The sequence below is a fragment of the Chelonia mydas genome, chromosome 8 (genome assembly GCF_015237465.2).
Source record: "Chelonia mydas isolate rCheMyd1 chromosome 8, rCheMyd1.pri.v2, whole genome shotgun sequence".
Taxonomy (NCBI): domain Eukaryota; kingdom Metazoa; phylum Chordata; order Testudines; family Cheloniidae; genus Chelonia; species Chelonia mydas.
In genome coordinates, this window is record NC_057854.1 from 52,525,912 (window position 1) to 52,553,578 (window position 27,667).

The 27,667-nt window shown below is 50.9% G+C and overlaps 1 protein-coding gene across 7 annotated transcripts in view; it reads left to right on the forward strand.

Moving 5' to 3' along the window:
• The first annotated feature begins 875 nt into the window (after window positions 1-875).
• Window positions 876-27,667, forward strand: part of CACNA1E (calcium voltage-gated channel subunit alpha1 E) — a 218,879-nt gene continuing 192,087 nt past the window's right edge. For 6 of the 7 annotated variants that reach the window (XM_043520850.1, XM_043520852.1, XM_043520851.1 and 3 more), the window contains exons 1-3: window positions 876-1,808; window positions 22,234-22,339; window positions 22,921-23,060. In XM_043520850.1, coding sequence (XP_043376785.1) covers window positions 1,543-1,808; window positions 22,234-22,339; window positions 22,921-23,060 — 512 coding nt within the window. In that variant the 5' untranslated portion in view covers window positions 876-1,542. The remainder of the gene's footprint in view (window positions 1,809-22,233; window positions 22,340-22,920; window positions 23,061-27,667) is intronic. The other variant, XM_037907419.2, reaches the window with a different exon arrangement.

The following is a 27,667-nucleotide window of genomic DNA, read 5'->3' on the forward strand; positions in this document are numbered from 1 at the left end:
TGCTCACCCTCCTTGGCACCCACTAACTGAAGCACTGGAGGTCAGTGGCCAGGTGCTGGCCCCAGTGACCCCTTCGTTGCTGGGAGGGTGCTAGAGGCAGCGTTGGCACATCTGGCGCTGGCTGGCGGAAGTGAAGGGTGGCAATGGGATCCCGTGGAGCGGGGGCCGGAGCTAGAGCCCATCCGAGGCAGCCAGGGACAGAGGGCACCCGGCTTTGGCTCGCGCCGGCGCTGGGGGCGCGCAAGGCTTAGAGCGCAGAGCCTCAGCCAGCAGCAGCCAAACCCGCCCGGCCCCCTCCGGCGCGGCGGGTGAGTTGGTGCCCACCAGGCCCGTGCCGGGAGCCCGGGCGGCCAGGCAGAGGAGGGGCGGCTCCCTGCGCGGGGCGCGTGCTGCTGGCTCCGGGGCCGCTTTGCTGGGCAGCCGGCAGGTTCCCCGGAGCGGGCAGAGGGGCTGTGGCGCCAAGGGCGGTATGTGTGTGTGTGTGTGTGTGTGGGGGGGGGGGGGGTTGCTTTAAATCCCTGCCCGCGCTCAGCGCTTGGGGGCTGCCTGGCCAGGGAGGGGTCTCCCCACGTGGCCCTTCGGGGAGAAGGGAGAGTAGCGCGAGCCAGCCAGGCAGCAGCTCCCTGGAGCGGACTCCACTTCGCTTCTTTGTTCCCTCCAGAGCGCCTCCCCCCTCCCCCCCCGCGCCTCCTTCCCGCGGCTTCTCGCTCGCCCAAAGAAAGGCGCCGGGTGGATTTTTGCCATTGGCTCCCCGAGCGCTAACGGACGCGGGGCTGCGGAGCCGCCGCAGCTTCCTCGCCGGCCCCGGTCGCTGCATCCCCCCGCCCTGCGCCGGGGCGGGACTGGGGGGTGCGCCTTGCTCCACGCGCGCCAGAGAGCCGCTGGGAGGCCGAGGCGGAAGATGGAGCCCCTGGCGAGGAAGTTCAGCGCTGGGCTCTAGCGGGGCCGGCCTGCCGCCGGTGCTCCCCGCGCCCTGTTGCTCGCGCCGCCCGGCTGCATGGCCCGATGGCAAGGCTTGGAGGCGCGGAGGCTCTGAGCGGCCGGAGCGGAGGGGGCTCTGGAGCGGCTCCTGCGCGGGGTTAAAGGCGGCAGCCGGGGATCGGACCTGGCCTTTTGGTTTGCAACAAAGACCCGAGACGATGCTGCGCCTGGTTTAACCCCCGGCTCAGGGGTGGAGCGCGCGGATGCTGCCTAGGGGCTGCGCCAAGGGACTCAGCCTCTCCGCCGCTTCCCCCCCAGCTCCGCAAGCTGTTACCCTCCGGGACAGCCGTCTGCCTGCAGCCTGCCTGCTCCCTGCCCAGGCGGCGGGGCGGTCGGGAGAACAGCTCTGTCTCGCGGGCGGCCAGATCTAAAGCATGCCTCGGGGTTGGTGTTGAAAGGCAGAGGAATGGAGGAGACCCAGAGCGCTGGCCATTAGACTGAGCAGCTCAGAGCGGGGGCTTGCCGACTGGGACCGCTTCACCCCCCTTCCCCCTCCTCCGGCTCTGTTGCTTGGTAGTTGGTGGGTGCCTTGATCGGATCGCCTCTCTGTTTTCTTCCAGGATGGCTCGCTTTGGGGAGGCGGTGGCTGGCCGCCTGGGACCCGGAGATGCGGGCTGTGAGCAGAACAGGATCCGCCAGGGACCCCCCGCGCCTTCCGGAGCGACCCCGGGAGCCTTCAAGCAAACCAAAGCGCAGAGGGCAAGGACTATGGCTCTGTACAACCCCATCCCAGTCCGACAGAACTGCTTCACAGTCAACAGATCCCTCTTCCTCTTTGGGGAAGATAACATGGTCAGGAAATACGCCAAGAAGCTCATCGACTGGCCATATCCTTTCCCCCCTCATTGCCCTGGGGAAACCCCTTGCTTCTCGTGCCCGGATTTGCATCGGTGCAATTCCACACCACATGTGTGTTGCATTAGCTGGCAGGCACGCAGCAGTGTGTCTAAGGTAAGCGCCTGCCTTCTGCTTTCAGTCCAGAATCTTTGGCACATGGAGGCAGAGTGCCTGGGGTAATCGGGTGCGCTCCTCTCCACCCCCTGTCCCCCCCAGGCTTGCATTAATTTCGGTTTTCAGGCTGTCTCTTTCTCCCCTTTCCTGGGCTTGGCAGGGAGAGCGGAAGCTGAGTGTGTTGTCTCGTCGGGAATAAAGGCTCCAGTTAGTTGACTTAAGAACTCTGGGCTAGAATCAAATTGGTCCCTGCAACTGACTCCAGAGACTCAGTTTTGGATCACCCATGGGGTCATGTCTGGCGAGGAAGCTTGGGTGCGGGGGTGTGTGTGTGTGTCCGAGTTCGGACCTACAACCAACTCACAGCTCAGCTCCTCAGCGTCTCCTCCGACTCTGTAGACACGCAGAGAAACTTAACAGGGGTCCCCCTTAGTTCACTGATGACTCTTCCCTCCTTCTCCCCAAGCCTCAAAGGTCTTGAAATCCTTTTGCTCTTTGTTACTTGCTGGAATGGAGGAGGCATTGTGGAGAGTGGATTCTGTGTTTCTCTTTATGGGAACAGACCCCTCCTTGATTCTGCAGGACTCTGCTTCCTGGTATGTTGCCTTCTAATAAATCCTTCATTTTATCCTCTCTCCCAGGGGCTCCCATGCCCTCCCCAGGCCCCCACTGAGACACACAGGAAAACTCTGCCTTTTTCAGTGCTGTGCTGGAACTGCTAAGGGATAGCTACACTGTTTTGGCACCCAACGGCCCAGGGTGCACAAGAAACTAGGTCGCTGCCACTTGTGACAGAGTGAGATGCTGAAAATTTCTGGAGGAGGCCTCCTCCACTCCCCCCGCCTCTATTGGGCTTGAGTACCAGAGCTGAGGTCGGCTGCCTAATCTTAGGTGGTGAGTTATATGGGCCCGTGGTGCCCCTGCTCCACCAATATTCAGGAACATGGGCCCGGCTCCACCAATGTTTGAGCTTATATTTAATCAGAGCCATCCCATCCATAAGACAGGCGGGGCAAGCGCCCAGGGTTCCGTGCTTTGGGGAGCCCCAAGCTTCAGGGTACTTGGGATCCAGGGCAGCCTAGGGGTAAACAGGGGGCCTGGCACTGGCAGCAGTGGGGGGCCTGGTGCTGACCTGCCCTGCTCTGCCCTGCCCCCACTCCACCCCTTTCCCCAAGCTCCCGCCCTGCCTCTTCCCTCATTCCACCCCTTCCCCCAAGCCCCTGCCCTATCTCTTTCCGGCTTCCACCCCCTCCCCCGAGCAATGCCAGGAGCTGGTGGAGTGGGGTGGGCTGGGGCTGGGTCGCTTGCTGCTGGTGGCACCAGGCCCCCCACTGACCTCTCAGGCTGCCCTAGACCCCACATCCCTCTGAAGCGTCGGGCCCCCCAAAGTGCGGGGGCAGGGCCGGTCAGTCCTGGCTCTGCTTGGACCCATTCTGGGCACCAGCAGAAATTATACAAACCTGGCGCCCATGGGCAGGGGAGTGCAAATCCCTTGGGTGGGTTCAGGGCCTCAAGAAGCTTGTGCACTGCTGTCCAGCTTCTCCCCAACCAGGGTGGGTATTGCTGTTCCCCCTCCTCAGCCATCCCCTTCCCTGGCTTCACCCCCCCCCCCAGCTGCTGTTCTGTGGGTGCTCCCCATGCCCCCACTGCTCAGCCCCGTGCAGAGCTCCCGAGCTGCTGGCGGCCCCTGTTCTGAAGGACGCCCCCCTTACAGCCTCTCTGACAGCTCTGTGGTATCCAACACTGCCGAGAACTCTGCCTGGGGTTACCCCAGGAGCCCCTCCCTTGTGTCCAGCGCCGGGCACTGGCTCAGAGAGCTCTCCTCTCCTTCCGTGTGTACCCGCAGGGAGCTCCTAGTACCGCTGCAGAGATCTCCCCCTCCCTCCTAGACAGCAGCCCAGTCTCCACCCTGCTCATCAGCCCTTCTCCGACGCACGCGTTCAGCACCATAGACAGCTCCCCACCGCGCGGCGTTCCTACAGGCACTGCGTGGCTCTCGCCGGGAGATTCTGGCCAGGGCACGGGTACAGCTCCTGCTGATGCTTCAGCCAGGACAGTTCCCTCTTTGTGGTCAGCCGTGTGCCAGGAAGGACGCCCTCTGTAAAGTGTTGGCAGCACAATGGAACCCCTGAGCTCACCCTGCATCGCTTGCTGTCCAATGTATTGGAGAAGGAAGATTTTTGTGTTGGGTTGGGTGGGATGCAGGGCACCCTGGAAATTTTGCAGTAGGATGTAGTAGATGGGTTGCTTTCACACTGCTCTCTTCATAGCCTCCTCGGTGCAGAAGGGAGCCAAGCTGACAAGCTTAGAGCTGGCCATGTTCACTTTTTAACTCTGCCCTATATTTTGCACTTGCAGTGACAAATATCCATAGTTTCGGCCATTACTTTTCTCCCCGGACACGCTACTTGGCTTGCTTGAGGGAGCTGACGACTCCTTGCTTGGATGTAAAGGAACTTGCCCTGGTACCAAATGAAAATTCCCTTCATCCACTGCAAAGGGCTGTTTTTAGAAAGGCTAGAATATAAAAGGAGGCTAGATGGACTGATTGAACAAAAATATGCCAAGAAAATAGTCCTGTTAACACCGAGGCCCCAGTTCAGCAAAACTCTTAAGCACATGCTCAAGTGCTTTGCTGAAGTGGGGCCAATCCCCCTGAGTGACATGATGAAAGACGTTAGGCCATTGGCGGTGCACACAAGGTAGTTAAGGCAAATGAAAGGGCTTTTTGTTATTGAAGGAGCTGCTTAAGTCTATTAAATACTTCAGATGCTTTATGATAGGTTTAAATCTCATTCTCCTAACTATCCATATAATGTATTACTCATCTCTGCAGTCTGGGCTGAGGTGTCTGATCACAAGCATCAAGAGATATCTAGAGCCCAGGAACATCTGTGCAAATTTCTTTGGGTCACCGCATGCCATTTCTTAGATGAATAAGCCTCATTTTCCAAAACATGCCAAATTATTCATAAGCTTTGTTTTGTGAGATGGAGGGAGGGGCTAATTAATTTGCTTTATCATCATTTGTTTGTATGCTGCTGATGGCTGGAATCCCCAAGTGGGTCCCCTTGTATTAGGTGCTGTACACATACATAATATAAAAACAGTCTCTGCCCCATACAGCTTATATTCATAGTGTTTTCCCACTATATTTAACCTCCCCACACACATTATTCTTCCCAAGAATTTACAAAGCATGACAGTAGTTTAGCTTTTAGTTACATTTGTCAAAGTAAATGCTATATTCCCGTGCAAATAGTAGGCACAGTTCTAATTTAAATATTGGAATCCTGGTCTCCTTCTGATCACTTGTCCATTGAACAGATGGAACAAATGAAGGTCTCCTCTTTCCAGGGAACTCATCGACCTGAAAGCATTCATGCTGTTCTTCAGCACATTACCTGGTAGCTTCTGCTATCTCTTACGTTGACGGGGTTTTTTGACAGTAACCTTGTACAACAAATGTGTGTCTTGGACAGAGTGGAATATGCACTGAGAATGAAAACTGAAATGCGGTTAGAGGCAAAGCGCCAATGCTGTGAACATTTAATCTTTTCAATCTGTCAGCATAATACTGTGATCCTTCTGTTTTAGACAGCATGGAAGTACCATCATCTTGTGCTGTGGCAAAATGTCTGGAATGACAGGACAGTTTATATTGCACTTCAGTGGAGTGAGAGCTCAAAGTGCAATAATTTAGGACAGGGCTAAGCTTATAATGAGGGGGCATGGTAATTGCATACTATTATCAGATAATGTAAAATACTTGTTATTTTCTCCTTGTAATTGTACACTGGTGCAATCAGTTAAAAGGGATAGTGCCTTTAACCAGTGCTACTGACTTCAAACAGTTGTGTGAGTGTCTCCACACTCTACAGCAAAGCCTGCTGTTTGAATCCCAGAACCGCCTCTGAGCTTGCAATCAAACTAGTTGATGGAGGAGAGTATTAGATCTTGACCACTGTAAATGAGAGGGTGACTTGCCCAAGGTAGGAGGCTAGCTGTTTTCAGCGGTGATTGGTGCTGGTTATCACGGGCATAACACAGAGGAAAACCAACTTGGATCAGGAAGGTGGGGGGAGGAGAGGTGCCTTCTTTATCAAAATCCAGTTGACTAGGTAATAGGGATAAAAATAACCGGGAACTGGTGATTCAGGCCTATATATCTGCTGGGTAAATGTGTAATTATAACCAGCAGCCTCTTCAGTTTTGCTTTTCAGTGTAAACAGGGATGATACATAAGGAGGAAGAAAGAGAAATATGAGACAAGGGCTTTCTTTTCTTGTGGGGGATCCAATCCTCAGTCATACAAAACTGAAAACCAGATTTATTAGTTCAGGTGGAATTGCCCCTTTTTTGCTGTTAGTGTGCAAAATACTGAACAGGAGCTGGTTGTATTTTAGCTGGAGGAGCATTAGAATTGTTTTTCTTAAGACATTTTAAAAATTCAAATGAAAATTGAATTACATCTGTTAAAAACAAAGCCCCATTTCTGCTCCCTTGACTGCACTTGTTCTGTCAGAGGAGCAGCTGTCAATGCCCAGACCTCCTGTTTTTATTTCATTTGCCTGGCTGCCTGGAGAACTACAATTCAGTTAGTGTGAGATGGGAAGCAGCTTATCAATATCTGCTCAATTCATCTTCTATTAATCAGGTTTGACCACAACTCGACCAACTCCCACCTCCGAAAAAAGAAAGTGGGAGGGAAAAGCAACCAAAAGCTGTGTTATGATTATGGCTCCTTTTCCCAAGGACTGACTCCTGTCCATCTTCATGAATTATGCATTGGCCATGCAGGCTTTCCGAGGATTACTTGGTGAATGCTGACATGCAAAGCTGTTGGGCTGATCTGGAGGTGCATGAGAGCTACTGCAGAGGGTCCGCTGGAGGAATATCCTGGTATTTTATTTTTTAACCCCTGTGTTGCTACCTAGGGGGCTTGATTCTGCAAGGTTCTAAGCACTCTGGCCCTGATCCAGCAAAGCAGTTGAGCATGTGCTTAAACTTTAAGCATGTGAGTTGTCCCATTGGCTTCAGTGAGGCCCTTATGGTAGAGGAAAGACAGCTGTAGAAATCTCCTGTTTTGATAGCTGTCTTTCTTCTGCCATACTTCTCTGAAAGAGAGACCAAACCGATGGGTATGAATAAGAAGAGAATTTATTCTCTTCTGCCTCATCCTCCACCCTCAGCTTGTCTGGACACCTGTGCGATAAATAGTGGGCACTTTTTCTGCAGGTATCTTATCTCAAGAGAGAAACAGAATCTCTTTGTGTGTGATCTGCTGGTCCCTGGTTCCAGTCCCCTTTCTGCTTCTCTCCTGGTATCCCTGTTAATTCAATAAACAACAGGGGGCACAGGGTCCCCTTGATGCTTGTATGTATCCCCTTGTTAATATTTATCCATCCACACTGAGGGGGAGAATGGCCTTCCTTGAGACTTGCAGCTGACTCTCTCTTCTCCAACATCCCTATGCTAATCAAGGCCAGAACCCTATATGCAGCAATCGCTTAATTCAAACCCCTCCCCCCAGGAACCCTGTGCCAGTCTGGGACAGAATGGCGGTGAATTTCCACATAGTTGTAATTTACAAGATAGCTGTAATTCAAATACATCCCAGTTGCATTTCCATTAGTACTGCGTTCCGAACCAGGGACAGAAAGTCCAGAGCTAAGGTTTGGACATAGCAGCCTAGCTGTCCCTCCACTAGACTGGAATTGGAATTAGTCTGTGGAGTTTGTTCTGTAGGAGATGCACATGGTTTAATTTTCTGCTCACATCACTGATACACAGACTGAGGATGCATTCCTGTTTGCTGGCAGCATTGGCACTGCCCACTGAAAACCAACAACGCCAGAAAGGAGCCTCATTGAGACGTATTAGATTGTTCAGATGAAGGACAGTTGTGTTGATTGTGGTTGTCTAAAACCTCAGAAAGTGCTAGTTAACCCTGTTCGACTCAGGAACCACCTGCCGCTGTGCTGGGTGTAATGACTTAGTGGCAGTGTGTGTATCATAATCATCCTGCTTAACTGGAGGAATTCACACAATGGCCCAAACGTGCAGGGCTAAGCTGGCTTGTTGCTGGCCTCCTGACAACATTTCTTTCTCTCCCTTCACCTTCATTACATCTTCTCTACTGCGCTCGCTCTGATGTCATCTGCATCAAAAGTTCCTGTGGCAGAGGTTGTCTTGTGACAACCACTTTGCAACAGCACCCATTGAGATCCCAGATAGCGGGGGCCACATTCTCCACTGCCTTGCATCCTGTGAGGTCATTTGCACCCTTTGCCCCATTTATGCAGTCACTTTGCACAGGTGTACAAAGCAGTGGAGAAGATCCCTGAGGATCTTCCTTGCATTACTCTGTCTGGACCCAGTGAGGACTCTAGCAATGCCGTGACAATGACCAGTGAGGACCCGCTGTGCAAGCTTCCTTATGCAGCGCCCTATTGATGCCCAGCTGTTCTCTGTCAGTGCCCAGCCAGGGCCATCGGTAGGCGCTTCCTTCTTACAGCACCCTGTCAGTGCACAGCAGAGCCCTGTTAGTACCTAGCACGGACCAGCTGTGGGGGGGTGCCTGACTGCAGTTCCCTGTCTCTCGTGCCCAGCCACAATTCCAGCATGCTGGCTTATGCACTGCAGTGCCCTGTTAAAGGTGATCAGTGCCCAGAGAGGAGCCTTTAGAAGAGCAGTAAAAGTTTTGCATGGACTTGTTTGAAACAAAACTGGCTAGTACTGGGGATTTCCTAATGGGAGTAACTTAATCCATTGGCGTATCCTCGGGATGGTAGCATGACCATGCTACCTGGGAGAAACATTCTGAGCCTTCTGACATCTTTCTGTGGTTCTTTCAGTGCTGCTTTCTTTGCCTTTCATTCATTAGATTTCAAGCCTGCTTTGGGAGTAGGTGTAATGGCAGGTCCATCTTTCTGACAGCTGGAGAGAGAGAGAGAGAGAGAGGCTGCCTGTCAGATGGTGAATTTAAACAGAGGCAGCTGTTGTCATGGTGACACCAAGTTGCATCCCATTGCTATGGTAACCAAAGTTAAAAAACTGATGTTAAGGCAGCAAAATCACATGTGATTCTTCTTTGTTTGAGAGAGAGAGAGAGAGAGAGGTTTGGTTTCCAGTTAAGGCAAGGCTGGGTGGAGAAAAAAGATTTGTATACATATATGACTGCATATATGACAGGTAAAAACCACATGCATACAACTTATTAATATGTGTATATATGTATAAATTACAATGGCCAAATTCAAACCTTATGTAGGTGGGGGCAGGCAGTAGAGTTGTGCCCACTTTCACAGATCTGAATTTGGCCCTTTATGTAGATTTAGAGCGTGAACTTTTAGAATCATATACCATGTTTTTTTAATGCTTCCAGATACTAAGTTTGATCCCCCTGTAACATAGACTGACCTAAATCAGGAATAACTTCATTAAAGTCAACTAAATGGCACTGATATGAAAGAAGGAGAATTAGGTTCAATAGCCCCAATCCTCCGGTATGATGGAGGTCTCTTCGCTGCAAGACATCGGTGTGAAGAGATGAGGAGGAGGGGCTAGGGTGATTGTACACCACATCTGTGCTCCCCCAATAGCCGGGGGCTGCTGTCAGCTTCTTTGGCGCTCTCTGCAATTTAGAGCAGCCTCTGCGCTTTTTTAGCTTGCATTGGCAGTAACAGCCCTGTCGAGGGCACAGCTCCAATTGAGGATTGCTGGAGTGCAGCACGCATCAGCCATACCTCTTCTTTTGGCCGTGCTCTGACAGGCTCCCTGCAACTGGGGCTCCCTAGCTGCTCAGTTTAGGCACCTTCACAGTTCTTGCATGCTACTGGAGACAAATGGACCATATCAGGCATGTAGGCCTGGCCCATTATTTGTATCTGTATCATGGTCAGGGTTTGGGCAGTCATGCCTAGTGGGTAGGGCTGGAACTAAAGGTCAGAGCTGGAGTCGGAAGCCAGGAACCAAAGCAAGGCAAAGGAGCAGGGTCTGTCACAGCAGCCAGGTTAGGATCCGCCTAGTTGCCCGGGCACCTTCCTAGTGTTCCCACCCAGCTTAATAATGTGCCTGGACCAACCAGGGACTCCTGGAGCACTGCCAATCAAGCCCCTTGTGGGTGCCACATCCTGTGGTGCTTGGGCCCACGTAACTCACAGCCCGTCAATCGTGGTGCCGCCAGAGCTGTCAGGTGGTGGTGTGAATGTGGCAGTCGCTTAGGGACCAGCAGACCCACGTGACAGCCCTGCAGCTCCTCCCCATATGGAGACATGAATCAAATGCACATACCCACACACACACATTATATAAATATATGCCATATAAGGTATATGCATAGAGTACTTTCAGTGCTATTTGTGTACCCAATGGCAATTGGTGTGTGTGGGTGATAGGTTTAGAGAAGTAATTCAGTCTTCTTCCAAGCATTAAACCAGACTTGAACTGGACAGAGGAATGAATGTCACAAGACTGAGTATGTTCATGAGACCATTATCGAAATTCCAGTGTTCAGAGCATTGAACTAAAGACAGAAACAAACTTCCCTACCCACTGAAGAAAGGTTCTTCACTTTCTTGCGTCCCCTTTCCTTGCCCCAGCAGGGTTAGTGAAGTGGGGGTTTGGAGAAACTCTGGGCTGAATTTGGGACAGTACCACAGCTTTATTTTGTGAATAGAATCTTTCATGCAAAATGTATCCCAGAATACCTTGCAGCGTCTAACAGGAAGGGGCAGAGAAGAGAAGAATTGCTTTCAGCTGTGATTTGGAATTAGCTGGAGCGCTGGGGAGTCAGGGAGAGGAAGGCTGTTCAAGTGACAGGGGCTGCGGAGGAGAAGGCTCCTTCACAGGGGTCACGTCATGCGGAGGGAGAGAGAGGAGATTGGTGGTGGACAAGCAGAAGGAAGAAGGGATTGGGAGCAAAGAGATGAATGAATGAATGAATGAATGAATATAGAGGCTGAATTCCCTCTCATCTCAGAGGGGAGTGCTTCCTCCAGGGTTTGGATTAGGGTCTATTGGTGGGGGAAGTCAGAATCAAATGAAGATGGAGACGGAGAAGAAGCCTCGGAGAAATTGGTTCCTCGAGTGCAGGGCTGGGGGATCATTGGTGAGGCAGTGTAGCAAATCCTGATTTAATAAACATGGGAACTGAATTCCTGCCCCTATCAGCTGGTTTCTCTAAGGCAGACTTTTAAATGGGTCCAGCCTCTATGCAGATGCTAGCATAGCTTCTTTGATGCTGCATGTATCCCAGCCCCCATTCCTCTCAATCCCACCCTTCTACCAGCACATTTCATTTCTGAAGGCAAGGAGGGAGTAGGCAGGAAGGCAGGGAGAGGCAGGAAGGCAGGGAGGGAAGCTAGCATGATCTCACTGCTTTCAGATCACTAAGTCACAGACGCTGCAGGTGAATCTGTGAAGGCTTTCTGCAGCACTCAGCCAGGGTGTGATTTATGTCCTATCCAGCCATTTGGGCATATTGCATCAGCGTGCCGTCAGAATCATAAATCCCCCTTCAGGGCTTGGATCTGGGCGTGCTTTCTGCATGAGTGAATCTGGTTTTAGCTCTTATCCTAGACCTGTTCCTGTGGTCGGTTCTGGTGTAGATGCACACTCTCTTGTGACCAGAGGGAAGCACCCAGTTGCGTAGAGGCTGCTCCCCCAAAGCCCATATTCCTTAGCTGGCTGCTCTTCCTAAGAGAAGGGAAAGAGCTCCACATTCCCTTCTGTTGCTCTGCTTAGCTAATCCCCACGTGGTAACTGCAAAAAAAGTTCTGCCTCTATCTCTCTGATGTAATCAGTAGTTGATGGAGGAAGAGGGCTCAGCACCGAGCACCATCGTCACTATTACACAGACTTATGGCTCAAGCCAGACCAGGTCAGAACCTAGTGGAGTGGTCCCAGGGCAGGAGATAGCTGGGGGCGAGGGAGAAGTGTGGGTTATTGCTGAAGCCTGGGCTAATTTCTGCCTGGCTTGGTGACTAACAACAAGTCAACACTGCTGCCACTGGCCTCTCATCTCCTTCCCCAGCTTGAAATTCACCAGGAAGGAAATTAACAAACGGCAGGTGTGCAGCACGGCTGGAATTAGCTGAGTTGCTAGGGAAACAAGTCAACTATTCAAGGGAGAGAGCATTGGATAAGGGGATAAATCAATAAGAAAACCTATTTTTATTGTTTCCCTAATGATCTTATCCGAGAAGCTAGATGAAGGTAAAATGAGAGAGCTGGCGAGAGACAGGCTCTCATTACTAGGCTCAGAGGGAGGCAAGTGTTACTGTGCATTTTGGGTGACTGTAAGTTTTGTATAATTAGACACCTAACAAGGAAGGAAGTGGGAGAGAGCCAGGACATCTTCTGGGGGGTCCCCAACTCTGAGCTGGGAGGATCATCACCTCCTTGGCAGAATGAAAGGCAGACTGATTTTAGTGTTTATTGACTATCCCCTCACCCTTTTGCTAATAGTTTCCAACTCTTACCTCTCTTGGGGTGGGGCAGAGGAATCTGGGGATCTCCAGACCATTTACAGCCCAGTTTTCCAAAGTGCTCTCTGATTTGGGGTGCCTCAGTCTTGGGTCCAAACTGAGAGACCATGGGCCTAATTCTCCGAGGTGCTGAGAGTGGCCAATGATTTCAGCTGGAACTGTGGTTGCTCAGCGCTGCTTGAGATGTAGGGTCAAGGTGTCACATGGTGGGCACCTAAAGCATGAGGCTTTGAAAATGAAAAGCCACTTTTGAAAATGTTGGTCCTAACTCCTCCCCTGATCTGAGTGAAGGAACCTTATCCTCACACTGGCTGGGCCAGCTTAATCAGGGACACTCGCTCAGTGCTAGGTGTTCTGGAGGAAGGGGTAACACAAAGGCAGGAACACCCAACGTTGACCCGTTTGAGGGCTTCATTGGTAACTTGCCCAAGAATCCCACCTCATTTGTACAGAATGGGGCCGAGCAAAGCTGCCGTCTTCGGTCTGGAGGTATGGGGCCTGTGGAGGCTACAGATCCCTGCTTGCAATGCTCAATGTCCATCTGAATGCTTGCACTTGGTGTAAGAGCAGCACATGCTTGGGCCGTGAGGGTGGGATTCCCAAAGGAGATGGGTGTTGGCCTAATTCTATTCCCTTTGAAGTCAGTAGTGAAACTCCCTTTGACTTCAGTTGGGGAAGAATTAGGCCAACGCTTGTGCTCTTTGACCCGCCCCCGTTGTCTCTGTGCACCACACCTCTGTGTTAAGGGTCAGGTGGCTACAAGCCACTTCTCCCCTCTTAGGGCTTGGCTACACTGGCACCGCTAAAGTGCTGCCGCGGCAGCGCTTTAACATGCCTTGTGTGGTCGCGGCGCAGCGCGGGGAGAGAGCTCTCCCAGCCTCTAAAACACCCACCCCCACGAGGGGCGCGGCTCCCAGCGCTGGGGCACTGTCTACACTGGCACTTTACAGCGCTGAAACTTGGTGCGCTCAGGGGGGTGTTTTTTCACACCCCTGAGCGAGACACTTGCAGTGCTGTAAATTGCCAGTGTAGACAAGCCCTGAGTGGAATGTGCTCAGCTTGTGTCTGTGTTCACAGAGATTAGAGGGCGCTGCCCTACCAGACAGTGCCATTGCCTCTGTCCCACTCTGTAATGCCCCAGCCACAGCATTCATGTCTCCCTCTGGTTCCTGCATCTATCAGAGCTACCTGATTTTTCCATCTGGATTTTTCTGTCCTGGGATAATCAAATTTAAAGATTGCAGGAAGGAGAGAGAGGCATTAAACATCTGTCTCAGAAAGGAAGGGAGTGAGAAATAGCAAGCACAACTTGTCAGGGTGAAACAGACCCTGCGGGAGGAGAGAGACTCCAGTGCTGCCAGCCAGCCCCACACTTCTCATCTAGGCAAGTGGATCTAGTGCCTAGGGACTTGTCTTAGATTCATAGATTCATAGATATTAAGGTCAGAAGGGACCATTATGATCATCTAGTCTGACCTCCTGCACAACACAGGCCACAGAATCTCACCCACCCACTCCTGTGATAAACCTCTCACCTATGTCTGAGCTATTGAAGTCCTCAAATCATGGTTTAAAGACTTCAAGGGGCAGAGAATTCTCCAGCAAGTGACCCGTGCCCCATGCTACAGAGGAAGGCGAGAAACCTCCAGGGCCTCTTCCAATCTGCCCTGGAGGAAAATTCCTTTCCGATCCCAAATATGGCAATCAGCTGAACCCTGAGCATATGGGCAAGATTCACCAGCCAGATACCCAGGAAAGAATTCTCTGTAGTAACTCAGATCCCTCCCCATCTAACATCCCATCACAGGTCACTGGGTCTATTTACCATGAATATTTAAAGATCAGTTAATTGCCAAAATCATGTTATCCCATCATACCATCTCCTCCATAAACTTATCGAGTTTAATCTTGAAGCCAGATAGGTCTTTTGCCTCCACTGCTTCCCTTGGAAGGCTATTCCAAAACTTCACTCCTCTGATGGTTAGAAACCTTCATCTAATTTCAAGTCTAAACTTCCCGATGACCAGTTTATATCCATTTGTTCTTGTGTCCACATTGGTACTGAGCTTAAATAATTCCTCTCCCTCTCCGGTATTTATCCCTCTGATATATTTATAGTGAGCAATCATATCTCCCCTCCACCTTCTTTTGGTTAGGCTAAACAAGCCAAGCTCCCTGAATCTCCTTTCATAAGACAGGTTTTCTATTCCTCAGATCATCCTAGTAGCCCTTCTCTGTACCGGTTCCAGTTTGAATTCATCCTTCTTAAACATGGGAGATCAGAACTGCACACAGTATTGCAAGTGAGGTCTTACCAGTGCCATGTATAACGGGACTAAAACCTCCTTATCTCTACTGGAAATACCTCGCCTAATGCATCCCAAGACTGCATTAGCTTTCTTCATGGCCATATCACATTGGCGGCTCATAGTCATCCTATGATCAACCAATACTCCAAGGTCCTTCTCCTCCTCCGTTACTTCTAATTGATGCGTCCCCAGCTTATAACTAAAATTCTTGTTATTAATCCCTAAATGCATAACCTTACACTTCTCACTATTAAATTTCATCCTATTACTCCAGTTTACAAGGTCATCCAGATCTTCCTGTATGATATCCCCATCCTTCTCTAAATTGGCAATATCTCCCAGCTTTGTATCATCCGCAAACTTTATTAGCACACTCCCACTTTTTGTGCAAAGGTCAGTAATAAAAAGATTAAATACGATTGGTCCCAAAATCGATCCCTGAGGAACTCCACTGGTAACCTCCCTCCAGCCTGATAGCTCACCTTGCTTGCTGTAACAGCACTGCTAAAGCACTTGTTTTCTTTGAGCCAGTGTTAATTGCTCACAGGTTTTCAGGAAAAGGGAACAAAAGAGCCAAAACAGGCCTGTGGCTCAAATATTGTTTCTCATGTAATTGCTGGAAGTTGACTGGTGTGGCTGGGGAACAAAGCAATGTGTGGCCTTAACAGGAGCCTTGAAGGGAAATCACAGCTGATATAAAGCCTCCTGGGAAAATTTTTGATACCTGGTTGGTCACCTCATGGCAGTTTCCATCACTCTCTTCTGGCCCCACCCTGCGAGGTAAATGTTACGACTGAGCACAGAACATCCCCAGTTTGAGGGGTGGTGGCACCATAGATTTATCTATCGCTTTTCATCTGAGAATGGAGAACCTGCCACACCACTCAGAGTGTCCTGCCTCTGGTAGTGCCCCTGTCTGATGAGACCCACCCTCCCATAAGGCCCAACACTGTGCAATGCTGCAGGTGGCCAACGCCTTCCTGCCTGACCGCTGGGGTGCCCAGCATATGCTTTGTAGCAGGAGATTTGATTCGCCTCAATCTTATCCTTTCTAATGACAAGCGTAATTAATGCTGCCATAGTTAATATCAGCAACAGGATGTCAATAACAGGATGTGACTTCATGGCACTGAATTCCACAGGGTGACTATGTGCTACATAAAGGAATATTTCCTTTGATTTGTTTTTAAATTACTGGCCATTAATTTCATTGACTGACCTGGTCTGTTCCATACCTCATCTGAATCCCCAGCTCCTCTCCATACCAGGCTAAAGAATTCTTAGCTTCTGCAATTGCTCGTCTTGGCGAGATCACCGGCGGTATGGATTGAAAGCCTGTCTTTGGTCACCAGATAGGCGATACTCTTGCTCTGCTTTCAGGAAGCTGCAGAAATGAAGGGACATGCCCTAAAAATTGCTCAGGTTTTAGACCAAACCCAGAGGGTCAACACTCCCTGCACCTCCAAAGCCCTCAGCCACAGAGTTATGCAAGGCTCAGTCCTAACTTTGTATAGGTGTGCCAGCAGTACCCAACCCTATATCTCACCTCTCCCGCAAAGATAGATGTCACAATGTTCTAGCTCTCCCAGCGCCTATCCAAAACCAGCACCTGGATAGAAGAGCAGCTGGCTGAAGCTTAACCTAGGCAAGAATGAGGCGAGGATGGTAGCAAGAGGGAAATGCTTTGAAGAGCGTCCCACTTCTATAGTCTCACCCACGATCTGGGGCATCTGGCCTCAGATTAAATTGGTCTGCCACTTACAAGCCCTTTTGGACTTCTCAGTGCTACAGGATGCCCAGCTAGCTGTGGTGGCAAAGAATGCCCCCTTCCCTGTGTCTGGCCAGAAGATTGTGCCCCATGCTGTGGAACACAGACCTGGCTATGGTGATATGCACGTTCGTGATCTCCAGGCTTGAGTAGGGTAATTTAGTGTGCCTAGGAATGAAGCCACAGGCCCTAAAAAAGCTCCAGCCAGTGTAAAGCACAACAGCCCATTTGCTTAGCACCAGAAGTCACTCTGGTGCTCAGCTCTCTACATGGGCTCATTATAGAATGGGAGTCCAGTTCAAGGTCTGTCTGGCCCACTATTCAAAGCTGCCCACAGGTCTCGTCCTGGATTGCCGCTTCCTCATCACAACCACCCCCAAATCACCAGCTGTTTCAGGGAAGCAATTATACTGTTGACCAGCAGGGGGCGGTTCTGAGTGCAGGAGGCAGAACTACCTTAGTTCTGAAGGTAGAACTTAGGCCAGGAGATGGGCCTAAGCGGTGGAACTCACTTCTGGAACATCTGCCAAGGGAACGGGCCTCTCCACTTTCAGAGCTAAATGCAGACATCACTTCTGCTTAGCTTTAAGTCACATTCCTCCCATCCCTCCCTCTACACTGATCAAACTATTCTCCTACAGGCTGGGGAGAGGAAAGCAGACAGAGAGAGATTGTTACTTCAGACTTTAAATACTTGGGAGAAGTTCAGATTCGATGGTGATGGGGCACTACAAGGACCTGCGCAGAAAGAGAAATGGTGGAAATGAGTAGTTTGGTCTCAACGTAATCCCTCGCCAGTGGATGTTTGTTCAGATCCCAGAGCCATCCCCACCCCTGTGACAGTCCATGCTAACCAGAGAACTGGACCAGCCCAGGGAGTGCAGGTTGGCATTGAGGTGGATTGGCAGAGGAGACAGTGCAGGGCACTGCAGATCAGGACTAAGGTACATGACTGAGGGTGTGGGTCCTGGCATAGCAGGAGGGGCGGTGGGGTTAGTGAAGTGCTGTGGCAGAGCCATGCCATGGGATGGCTGCACTGCGCATATGCTTCTATCTAACCAGTGCATGGCAGGGCCAGAGGGTGGGGCAGCTGGAGAGGAGAAGTTGACAGGGGCTCTGGTTTAAACGCACAATCCCTCCCTGTCAGGATTATTTCAGTTCTGCTTTAACTCAAGTGGCCCACACTTGGCAGAAGTCCCTGGCTGCTCCCTTCCTGCCATGCAGCTCTCCAGCCAGCCAGCTCCAACACAAACACAGAAACCAATTTACGGGACTGCACTTCTGCTTCCCCAGGGCTCCCTATCCTGCCTCCTGGTCAGCAACCCCCTCCTGTGTTTTTCCCAGGGGAGTAGCTCAGCCCCTCTGTGAAAAGTGCTGAGCCTAACTGAACTCAACTGGGCCTAATTAGCTCTCTGAGCTAATGCTGAACCCTAATTGCTAGGCTGCTGCCTGGTGCAGTGGGTCCCCCTGGGCACATCACTGCGTTTCAGGGCACAGCACTGACAGACCTGTCCAGTCAGCCCCTCCATGCTCCCAGTCTGTCACGAGACCTGGAATTCACCCAGTTTCTTTTACAGGGAAGATCAAGCCCAAATTTAAAAGAGGCACCTGTGGAGACCTCCTGCCAGCCGTGTAAACAGCCACTGCTATTCACTTTGCCCAGGATCTTTATTCCCATAACACAGCCGGTACAATGAATTGGTGCACTGGATCTACTGCCTCCTCTTGAATTCTGGGAGGAAAATGTCCCCCAGGAGGCAGGAGCATGGCAGTTGATTCACTCACCTGCAGGGTAAAGAGGTGTCTGTTCTCCATCAGTATCTCACTGTTCTTGAAACATGACTCTCCATCCCGAAACAGTGGTGTATCTAAGGTCCCCTCCTCCTGCCTCCCAGCTGCGAGGTAGCAGGGCTAGGAAGCATCGCCCGTCTCCTCGTGTTCATTGATGACAATTGTACTTTTATTACAAAGACATGTTAAAGATCAGTGGCCATTGACAAGGATTTTGTCGTCCTTTAGCTCTGAAGTGTGCTTTGTTTTGGCGCTGCTGGGCAGCAGGCCAGATGGGAGGAGGGAATTCTTTATGTGTCCGCCTTGTTTAACACAGCTGTCTTGAGATCAAAGGATCAGGGGGGCTAGGCTTCATGGTCTCTTCTAAATGTGAAGAACCCTCAATTTATTCCTCCTTCCCCCAATTAGGAGAATGTTAATATCTAGGTGATTTGTAGTGGGGTCAATCTAAATTGAAGGGAGGATATCTAATAATCCTAATAATTAGTTGCCATGTGTATGCTGTATCACCTCTCTTTGCCAAGGACCCTAGCTGCTTCATGATAAAACACATAAAGACTCAGGCCCTGCAGTCAGATCGGTGCGCCTGGGGCCTTACAGCTGGGTGGGGTCTCTTCCAGATTTTTCAAAGAGACCGGTGATTTTGTTTGCCTCCATTTCGGGGTGTTCAACTTGAGATGCCTTAAAGGGCCCAAATTGTCACTCACCTCTGAGACTCAGGCTCTGCCAAAGCATCTCGAGTGGATGCCTGTACTTGGAGGCGTTGCTTTTTGAAAATCTTGGGCCTCCTTGTGGGTGTCAAGGTGCACCCACACTGGTTGGGATCTAAATGCTGGGCCTTACAGAGTTCTACAGACAGCCCCTTACTCCTGGCTGAAGTCCCATTGATGGTAGATTGTCATCTTCAGAGCAGGGAGTGTCCATTTCCTGTGTTTGTCCTGCACGCTGGGTCCCCTATCCTGACGGGGGACCATCATGTTATAGATATTGGATGATGATACTGATTTTGGGGGTCCACGGTGCTGGGACTCTTTGCAGATCAGCCCCTAAAGGCCAGACCCTGGGAGAGTTGCCAAAGCTCAGGTTCATGAGGCTGAAATATGGTGATTAGCACCCACGTGCCAGTGCAATCGGTGTGTCAGGCCACAGGCTTTTGGAAAGAGAGAGGTGCACTGATGTGCTCTGGAAAGGCCTTACTCTTTGCTTGTGTTTGGGCTAAACAGGGGGAGGGAGGGAGCTCTGAGATCAGAGCCCAACAGCCATATCTCCTTGGATCATGGAAAGCCAGATGGAACATACCCCAGGGAGTCAGAAGTGGCATCTAGGACCCAGGCCATTAATGGCCTGAAAAGTCAACCCCCCAACCTTTTAAAGTCGATCCCTGCCCACGCTGCCAGGTGGTGAAGGGCGCACAGCAGCAGGTAATATTAATAACAGTAATAATATTAATACTTGGTCCCTACATAGCGCATTCCAGCCCCAAAGCTCCGCCTTGCCTACTCTCCAGCAATAATGGAGAGGCCACATAATGGCAGGAGCTGACAGATCAGCCTTTTCAGTAGCCCACATTAAGTGCATATTGCACAGTCTGACCTCGGCATCACAAAGGGCCTCCTGCGTAAGAGTTATCAGATCAGTGGGGGAGAATTACAGCCGCAGCTGAGCTGGCAAAAACCTGTGTTGTTGTTGTTATATAATGTGCAGCTTGCAGTAGTGCCTAGAGGCCAGCCAGGTCAGGCTCCATTGTGCTAGGCACAGGACAAACAAATAGGCAATGTCATTCTCTGCCCCAAAGAGCTTACAATCTCAAATCCAAGCCATAACAGGTGGGCTAGGGGAACCAGGGGGACTGATATGCCAGGGTGCACGCCATCCTCAGCCAGTCAGCAGCAAAGCTGCCAGCTGTTGTCAGAGGGCAAAGTCCTTATGCATTACAGCAGAGGTGAGTTTTGAAGCGGTCAAGGCAGTAACTGTATGGATTTTGCCTGGGAGCACGAAAGTGCTTGTGGAGGAAGAGGAGAATCAGGCAAGTGGGGCTGGCAGTGCTTGCAGAGCGAAGGCAGGACTCGACCTGGAGATCCTTGTGACCCCAGCTAATGTCAAATCTTCTGAGATCAGCCCCTGCTCTAAAGCTGTGTTCAGGATGAGATTCCCAAGAGCACTCACCATCAGCCTCACTCTGCTCCCATTAAAATCAACAGGGAAATTCCCATTGGAGCAGAGTTGGGCCAATGCTGAGTGCTTCTGAAAATCCAACCTTTAGGTCCAGAGTATATTGCCCTCTGAGGGACTCCCCATTGCACCCTCCTCCCCTCGCCCCCCAGGTCCGGTGGTATGCTGCCCTCTGTGGGACTTTCCACTACCGAATGGCTGACTTGTGGAAAGTCTCCTCACATAACCTCTTTGACCCAGCTAAGATAATTTCAGCCTTGCCGTATTTTTTGTTTCTTATTCCTTATTAAGTGCTGACAGCATACTCAGTGCTGGGCTGTGCGATACACTATATAATCAAGTGAGCCCCTGGCCTGGAGAGCTGTAGTTTAGTCTCCAGCCAATTCCAAGCCATCCAATATCTCATTTCCCCACTGCAAGCACCCAGATGCCTAATAACCTTCTCAAAGGCTGAAGAGGGGCAATGGGGAAATGGGTATTGTTCAGTCCAGACCTCACTCACAGCTCCTAGAGATACCGTGCAGAAATGACAGAGCAGAGGAAGCTGCATTGATCCCTAGGTAACTGCAGATAGCATCCGAGCTACAAGGCTGACAGGAATTGAACCGATGTTACAAACGGGGTGGCCCAAATGGGTTCCAAACATCCCCAGTCATATCCAACTGACCAGCGGGGCAATGCAGTGCAATACAATGAGCAACACGTTCAAAGCAGCAAGGAAGGACAGATCTCCTCTGTCCATTGGAGGGAGAGTCTCATTTATGACTCTAACAAACTAGACTCAGCCCTGTGTCCTTGCCTGAAACCAGACAGAAATCAGTCAGATGCACGAGTAAGCCCAGTTTTTCTCTGCCTTGGGTCTTAGCCAAAAATGGTAGAGTATGGACTGGTCTGTAATTCCCAAGGCCAGCTGGGCTGAACTAGGCTTTTATAAACGCAGGTGACTGATGTTAAATTCCACGTTGGGGGCTGTATTTAATGCCAGCACGGGCACTTATTGGCTAGAGAGGTCCCAAGGAAATGACAGGTGAGGGGCTTGCCTGAGGATGGCAGGTAGGACTGAGTGGGGAAGGAGTGGTGTGAGGGTGTGTGAGCCTATGTGGGATCTTTGAAGAGCTGGGCTTCCTCCAGGTTCTCAGCAGAGCTTGGTGAGGGAGGGTTGGCTGGGTTGGACCTTTATAGAGAAGATAAAGCCCTTCCCTCCCAGTGAAAGTATGGGGGAGTTTTACATTTATATTTTGCAGCCCGATCTGTTAGGCTTGCTGGGTCACATGGCTTTTCATGTGGGCTCTGAAGGGGGCTTGTGGGCAATTTTAAACCTTTGTACTTATTCATCTTTGTATGTTATTCCGGCTCCCCAGCATCCTGCATGGTCCTAGTTCAAAGCTACTATGGGTGCCCAGTCCATTGTATTGCACACCGTAGGCACTGGCCTCCTTCCATCACCAGTGCCAGCACAGTAGTTACCAGGTGGAGGAGGAGCACTGGGCACCACTGGATCCCTGGCGAGAAGCTGCTGATGGGCTTGGTGCTCTTGGCTGTCTTGTCTCATTTCCAAACAGCTGAATCAGTAGGTCTCACCCCGCCAGATAGGAGCTCAGGAAAATGGAAGCTTATCTGGCTGCTGTGTGCGCACCCGCGCATGCGCGAGGAGAAATGGTGATCGCTTCCTGAGCAGTCACAAGTAGCGACAAAGGGTGAGGAAGGAAGTGGATTAGAGTCTTGTTCCATCTCTGTTATGTCATTTCTGCTCCTTAACTGTCCCCTCCACGCCCTTCGAATACATGATCTTGGCCACCATCATTGCAAACTGCATCGTCCTAGCGCTGGAGCAGCACCTCCCCGAGGATGACAAGACACCCATGTCCCGACGACTAGTAAGTGCCTTTCTCTTGTATCTTCCTTCTCTCCTGGAAGCGGCTGCAGCTTTCTCACAGGCGTGGGTGTTAGCTGGTAGCAAGCCCACTGGCAAACACATTTGCTGAGGTTTAAGCCTCTGATGCCTACAGCTTCTCAGAAGACTGGAGGTGTGATCTCCTTTCTGTCTCTCTGATGGTGGTGATCCCAGAGTGTCTTTGGGGAAGGATGGAATGTGGCTGGAGCTTTCCTCTGGGCTCTTCATGCTTCTGAAAGACTTCTCCAACTCTGGGGGGTGGGCAGGGATACTTGCTATTAATGAAGGTCTCAGAAAGGGTTATCAGCTAGAAAGTGGGGCAGGGAGGGTGACTGGGGAACAGAGATGAGGCCTGAGGCCTGCAGTTAACTATTCAAGGGTTTTGTGGGGCCTCAGAGTGTGTTGAGAGCAGAGCACGCAGAGTGAGGTCCAATGTCAAATAGTGAGCATGGTGGAACAGCCAAACTCCAGCACAATGTTAAATAAAAAGGCATAAGCAGCATTCCCCTCCAGAGGTTTGCTGCAACTCCCTCTCTCACCAATCTGCTTCGTCCCTTCCCACAGGAGAAGACAGAGCCTTACTTCATTGGGATCTTTTGCTTCGAAGCTGGGATTAAAATAGTTGCTCTGGGATTTGTTTTCCACAAGGGCTCATACCTCCGGAACGGCTGGAACGTCATGGACTTCATCGTAGTCCTCAGCGGGTAAGTTCTCCTCGGTGCGTGAAGTGGTGTGGCCAAAAGACTGGTGAGGAGGGTGCTGTGTGGTAGGATCCAACAGCAGGTCCCAAATGGTGTAAAAGTAGGGGTCTAATGTCAAGATCTTGGGAAAATTTCCCTATTGAATCCATTGTCAGGGATTAAAATACATCCCCAAAGGAGAGAAAGTGCACAGATGTTTGCGTTGCAACCTCATTAACCAAATGCTGTGCTCCTTTGGGGCCTGACTTTCACTAGCGCTACTTACTAATCCTTATTAAAGGCTGGGAGCTGCACTTCAGTCTGCTTTAATCCTGGGCCTCGCTCCCCCAGCTTGGCAGGGGCTGGACATGCTCCACTCGTGACATGCTTATTTTCACAGGCAAGAGAATGACCTCATTCTTTTGATGATGAAGTCATGTTCAGCTCTCCTCAGTTAGAGCAGTGGTGTCACCTGGACACTGGGACTCTGTGGTGGAAAAGCAAAATAGGAAAGTGGGAGCGTGTGGGGGGTTCCTGTTCAAAATGAAGGACAGATAGTTTTGATGAGGAGCTGGTCAGCTCTGGTACTGGAAGCAGGGCCTGTGTTAGAATTTTAGAACTGGGGCATGGAAAGGTTCTTCTACCAGCCACTCCAAAAGTGCCTTCTGGGGCCCAGTCACTAGTGAGCTGGCTTCTGCTTTCTCAATAAAAATAAATAAATAAAATGAAGAAAAACAGAAATGAAAGCAGTTCCATGTGGGAATCCATTTCCACATAATGCTCCCCGCAGCAATCCATTATGCTGGGGCGGGGTGCTGACTTCATGGATGGTTGTCTACCAAGCACTTCTGGACTCCTGGGAATTGTTGGGCATGCCATGTGTCACTGGACTGATGGTTATCCCTGGGTTCGTGATTCAGGTTTCACCTCTGGATCTGATATCAGAAGATGTTAGCAGTCTCCATATAGATAATATGAAAGCAAACAAACATCATTTTCTTTTGGTAAACTTGCTAGAATGATGATAATTTGCAAAGACAAATCAAATGATCAGGACTCCTTAGCTTCCCAAGTGGAATCCTTCTTGGACAGGGACCTTTGGAAAACTGGAGTGTATGGAAACTGGCATGCAAGATTCAAAGTGGGGAAAAAACCCATCCAGACTGCAGCTCTAGTCCTTTGTACGTGTTGTGCTGATTGAAATATTGCCAGTCCATGCAAAGAAGCCAATTTAGTATATAGAAGCAGGTGGCTCCTGTCATCTGTGGATCTCAATGCACATTATTAATAATAATTAATGAAGTGCTTAATTAATAAAGCCTGGCATATCCCCTGTTTTATTACATCCCCCCATGTTGCAGAGAAGGTAACTGAATCACTGAGGTGCAGTGAGTTGCCCAAGGTTTATTGCCTAATCAGAGACCGAGCTGGGGTAGAGTCCAGGACACCTGAATCCCAGAGCTCGGTTACGTTGTCATGCCTGCTGGGGAGGTTTATGCTTGGGTACAAGGTCCGAAGAGGAAATGGCTGGAGTGTTGTTGAAGGTGGCAGTTCCCCACCACATGGGCAGGTTGTGGAAATGGGATAAAACAAGGCTAAGGGTGGCACTGGCCATCTTGTTCAAATGTCTGCTGCCTAGGTATAGCTCATGGCTGCAACTGCCCGTCCACGTCTCCTGGAAACGAACGCTGATGGGCTGGTATTCCATGTTGCATTTAGAGAGACTCCATGTTGGGACAGTCCATGCAGGAGCACCTGTTTGATTGCAGTGAGTTCTGTCACTTGTCTGGCTGCTAAAGCCAATGAGGCAGGTCCAGGGAGTGCATGAATGTGTGTGTCTCCAGGAGTACGCCGTCATGGGGCAGTATCATCCACTCACTGTTCAGTGTCCACTAGGCAGGATGCATTACTTGGGGCATTGTTGGTTCCCTGCTTTGATGGGAGGGAGACGAAGGGGGTCTTGCCAGAAGTACAGTGACGGGCGATTCTGATTGGTTGCTGGCATGTTTGACAGATGGTCTGCTATTTAGAAATGTCTGTTTGGTAGAAGAACTGGGGTGAAGGAGCAAGGGACTGTGGCCATGGATTCTGCCTGCCCAGTGCTAGTAGTGATCACAGGACCTGGAGGGATTTGATGGGAAGCGCATACATCTCTGCTTTCTGCTGATGGTTTTCTGTTTGTCAGAGGACGTGCCTCACTCCTCAGAGAGTAACAAGCAGGAGATAGACTATTTCCTGGTGGATTTGCAACATCTTTTCTGGTGTGCCATAAGTTCAAACTGTAAAGTGTGCTGGGTCACGCTGGATGGGATGCGACTCACAATGGCCCTACAATGCACAGGCATGAGGGGTGGTCCTGTGCCCTGGAGATTGGGTGTGTGTGGAATTGCAGCTGGAGATGATCTCATGGGCTTGTCTTTGGTGTCCCTTTCTTAATGGCTTGGCCATTTGCCAGTTGGAGAGCAGCCCCTCAGGCTCTGCTGTCCATCCCCTTCTTGTGCCGTCGCCCGATGCTCACCCACTGGCACATTCAGGCCATTTCCCTCTGGAGCTTGCTCCGAGTCTGCTCTCGCTGGTACCCATGCTGAGGAAGCTATTTCAGCCCTGAAAGGTTGCTATGAACCAATGAAATCTGATTGGCAGGCAGTGCCACGTCTGACCCTTCTCCAGGGCTACCTTAGCAGCTAGCTCACTTCTGGGCTGTACGTACAACAAACACTCACACTCCGAAGGGCTGTGATTTAGGAGGAGCAGTTGGGTGTGTGTGTGTGTGGGGGTATTCCTCCTCTCTTACTCCTTAGCAATGTTGAACACACTGAGAAAACCCTCTTCCACTGCTCTGAGCCATCGCTTCCCCCAGGCACCCTCCTACTATCCCTCCTTGTCAGGCTGGTGAGGGCATGGCTGGCTGTGCTGCTCCTTATTGCAGCCAGGTCAACTACTGGTTTCTCTTCCCCACGACCCAGCAGTGCTTGGCTTGCAGAGGCAGCAGGGTCAGTGAGATTGATCTTATCTCGGTAGCCTCTTGGGAGCTTTCCAAGCTGGCTCCTGGGCCAGGTGAATGATTGTAGGGCGGGGAGCAGCGGCCTCTGCTGAGACAGATCAGTGTCTTTCCAGCATCATTTTGCATCCCCCTTCTCTTTCCCCAGTGATGGCCTTGGCTGTGACTCGCTGCCCGGGGACTGGCGCATACATAAACTGTAGACTTGCACTGTGGCAGACCCAGAGCAGCAAGGAGATAGTCAGCTGTGCCAAGTCTGTGGATGCCTCAGGGCGGCAGATGTCCCAGAGAAGTACCATTCCCCTCACCCCCTGCCCTCCCTGGGGTGGAGTGGGCAAGCCCCTCTCTTCTTTCCAGGATGGAGGTTTCCTGGTTTATAGCCCCTGAGAAGCAGACTTCCAGATGAGCCCCTGTGACTGGGCTGGTTCATGTCACCTGGGGGGGTGGATGGGGGGGAGGTTGCAGGGATATTCCCCCCTCAGTCTCCTGGAAGACAACCTCACCCCCTATTTACACTGACAGAAACATGGAAGGGAAGCTCCCCAGTGGGCTTCGGATGGGGCAGGCAGCCTTCCAGATGGAGGGGAATAAGCAGGAGGCTCTGGCTTGAATCTGTCTGTCAAAAAGCTGGGCATGCCCTGGGATGTGGGAGGGGGGCTGCATGGGCGGGAGCTGTGTAGACAGCCCTCACCACCCCAGGGCCCTTCAGTGGAGAGGCAAAGGGAGTTTCTGGCACAGGCCTCCTCTCAGTGTGGGGACATGGGGAAACACTGGCTTGCAGGGGAAGGTTACCAGTCACCTTTCCCCTCTCTCCCTGCTGACCATGACTGACAGGCGGCTGAGTCAGCACTCTGAACACGTTCCCAATTTCTTTCCGAGCTTCTCTGTGCTCTGGGCCTGGTGCCAGGGAATCAATCGTCCAGGAAGGGCTGTTAGCTCCATACAACCCCGATATGCTGACAAATGTCAGGGACCCAGTTACCAAGCGCATAGGCCTCAACAGCAAGTGTCCTCGGTGTTTATTGAGAAAGCGCTCCCTTTTCTGGGGGTGGTTCCGAGGGCAGCACCTCCTCCTGCCTCCCTCACATGAGACCTTGCTCTTGCCAGCTGTTGCATGGCTTTTACCCTGCCAGCGATGCACCTCTCCCAGCCCCATTCTTCTATGGATCACCTGTTATAAGAATATTTGATGTTTGATGTATAAAGGATCTTCTAAGGAGGCCACTGCAATGCTTGAGCCCATCTCTCCCACCCATCCAAGACCCGGTTCTGTGCTTGGACTAAGATCCATGCTGTCACATCTGAGAAGTAAAAGCTTGTGTAACTAGGAGATGAGGTAGGCTGAGGTTTGAGTGCTGTGGCATACTCAGGACACTACCATTGGTGTAGTGTTTGCCTTCACACCGTGTTACCTGATGGGATTTTGTGAACCCCTGCTGCTCTGGGCACTGGGTTGGAAGATGTGGGTAAGATGCAGAACAAGTTTTGTTGTTCTGTGTAATGGATTTGTCGATTGATCATGAAATTGCCAAGTGTATTTGCTGTTCTAAATTATTAGAGGATTTCTTCAGCAAATAATTCTTGGGCTGTCAATCATTCATGAATAGCTTGTGGTGAATATTTGCGCTGT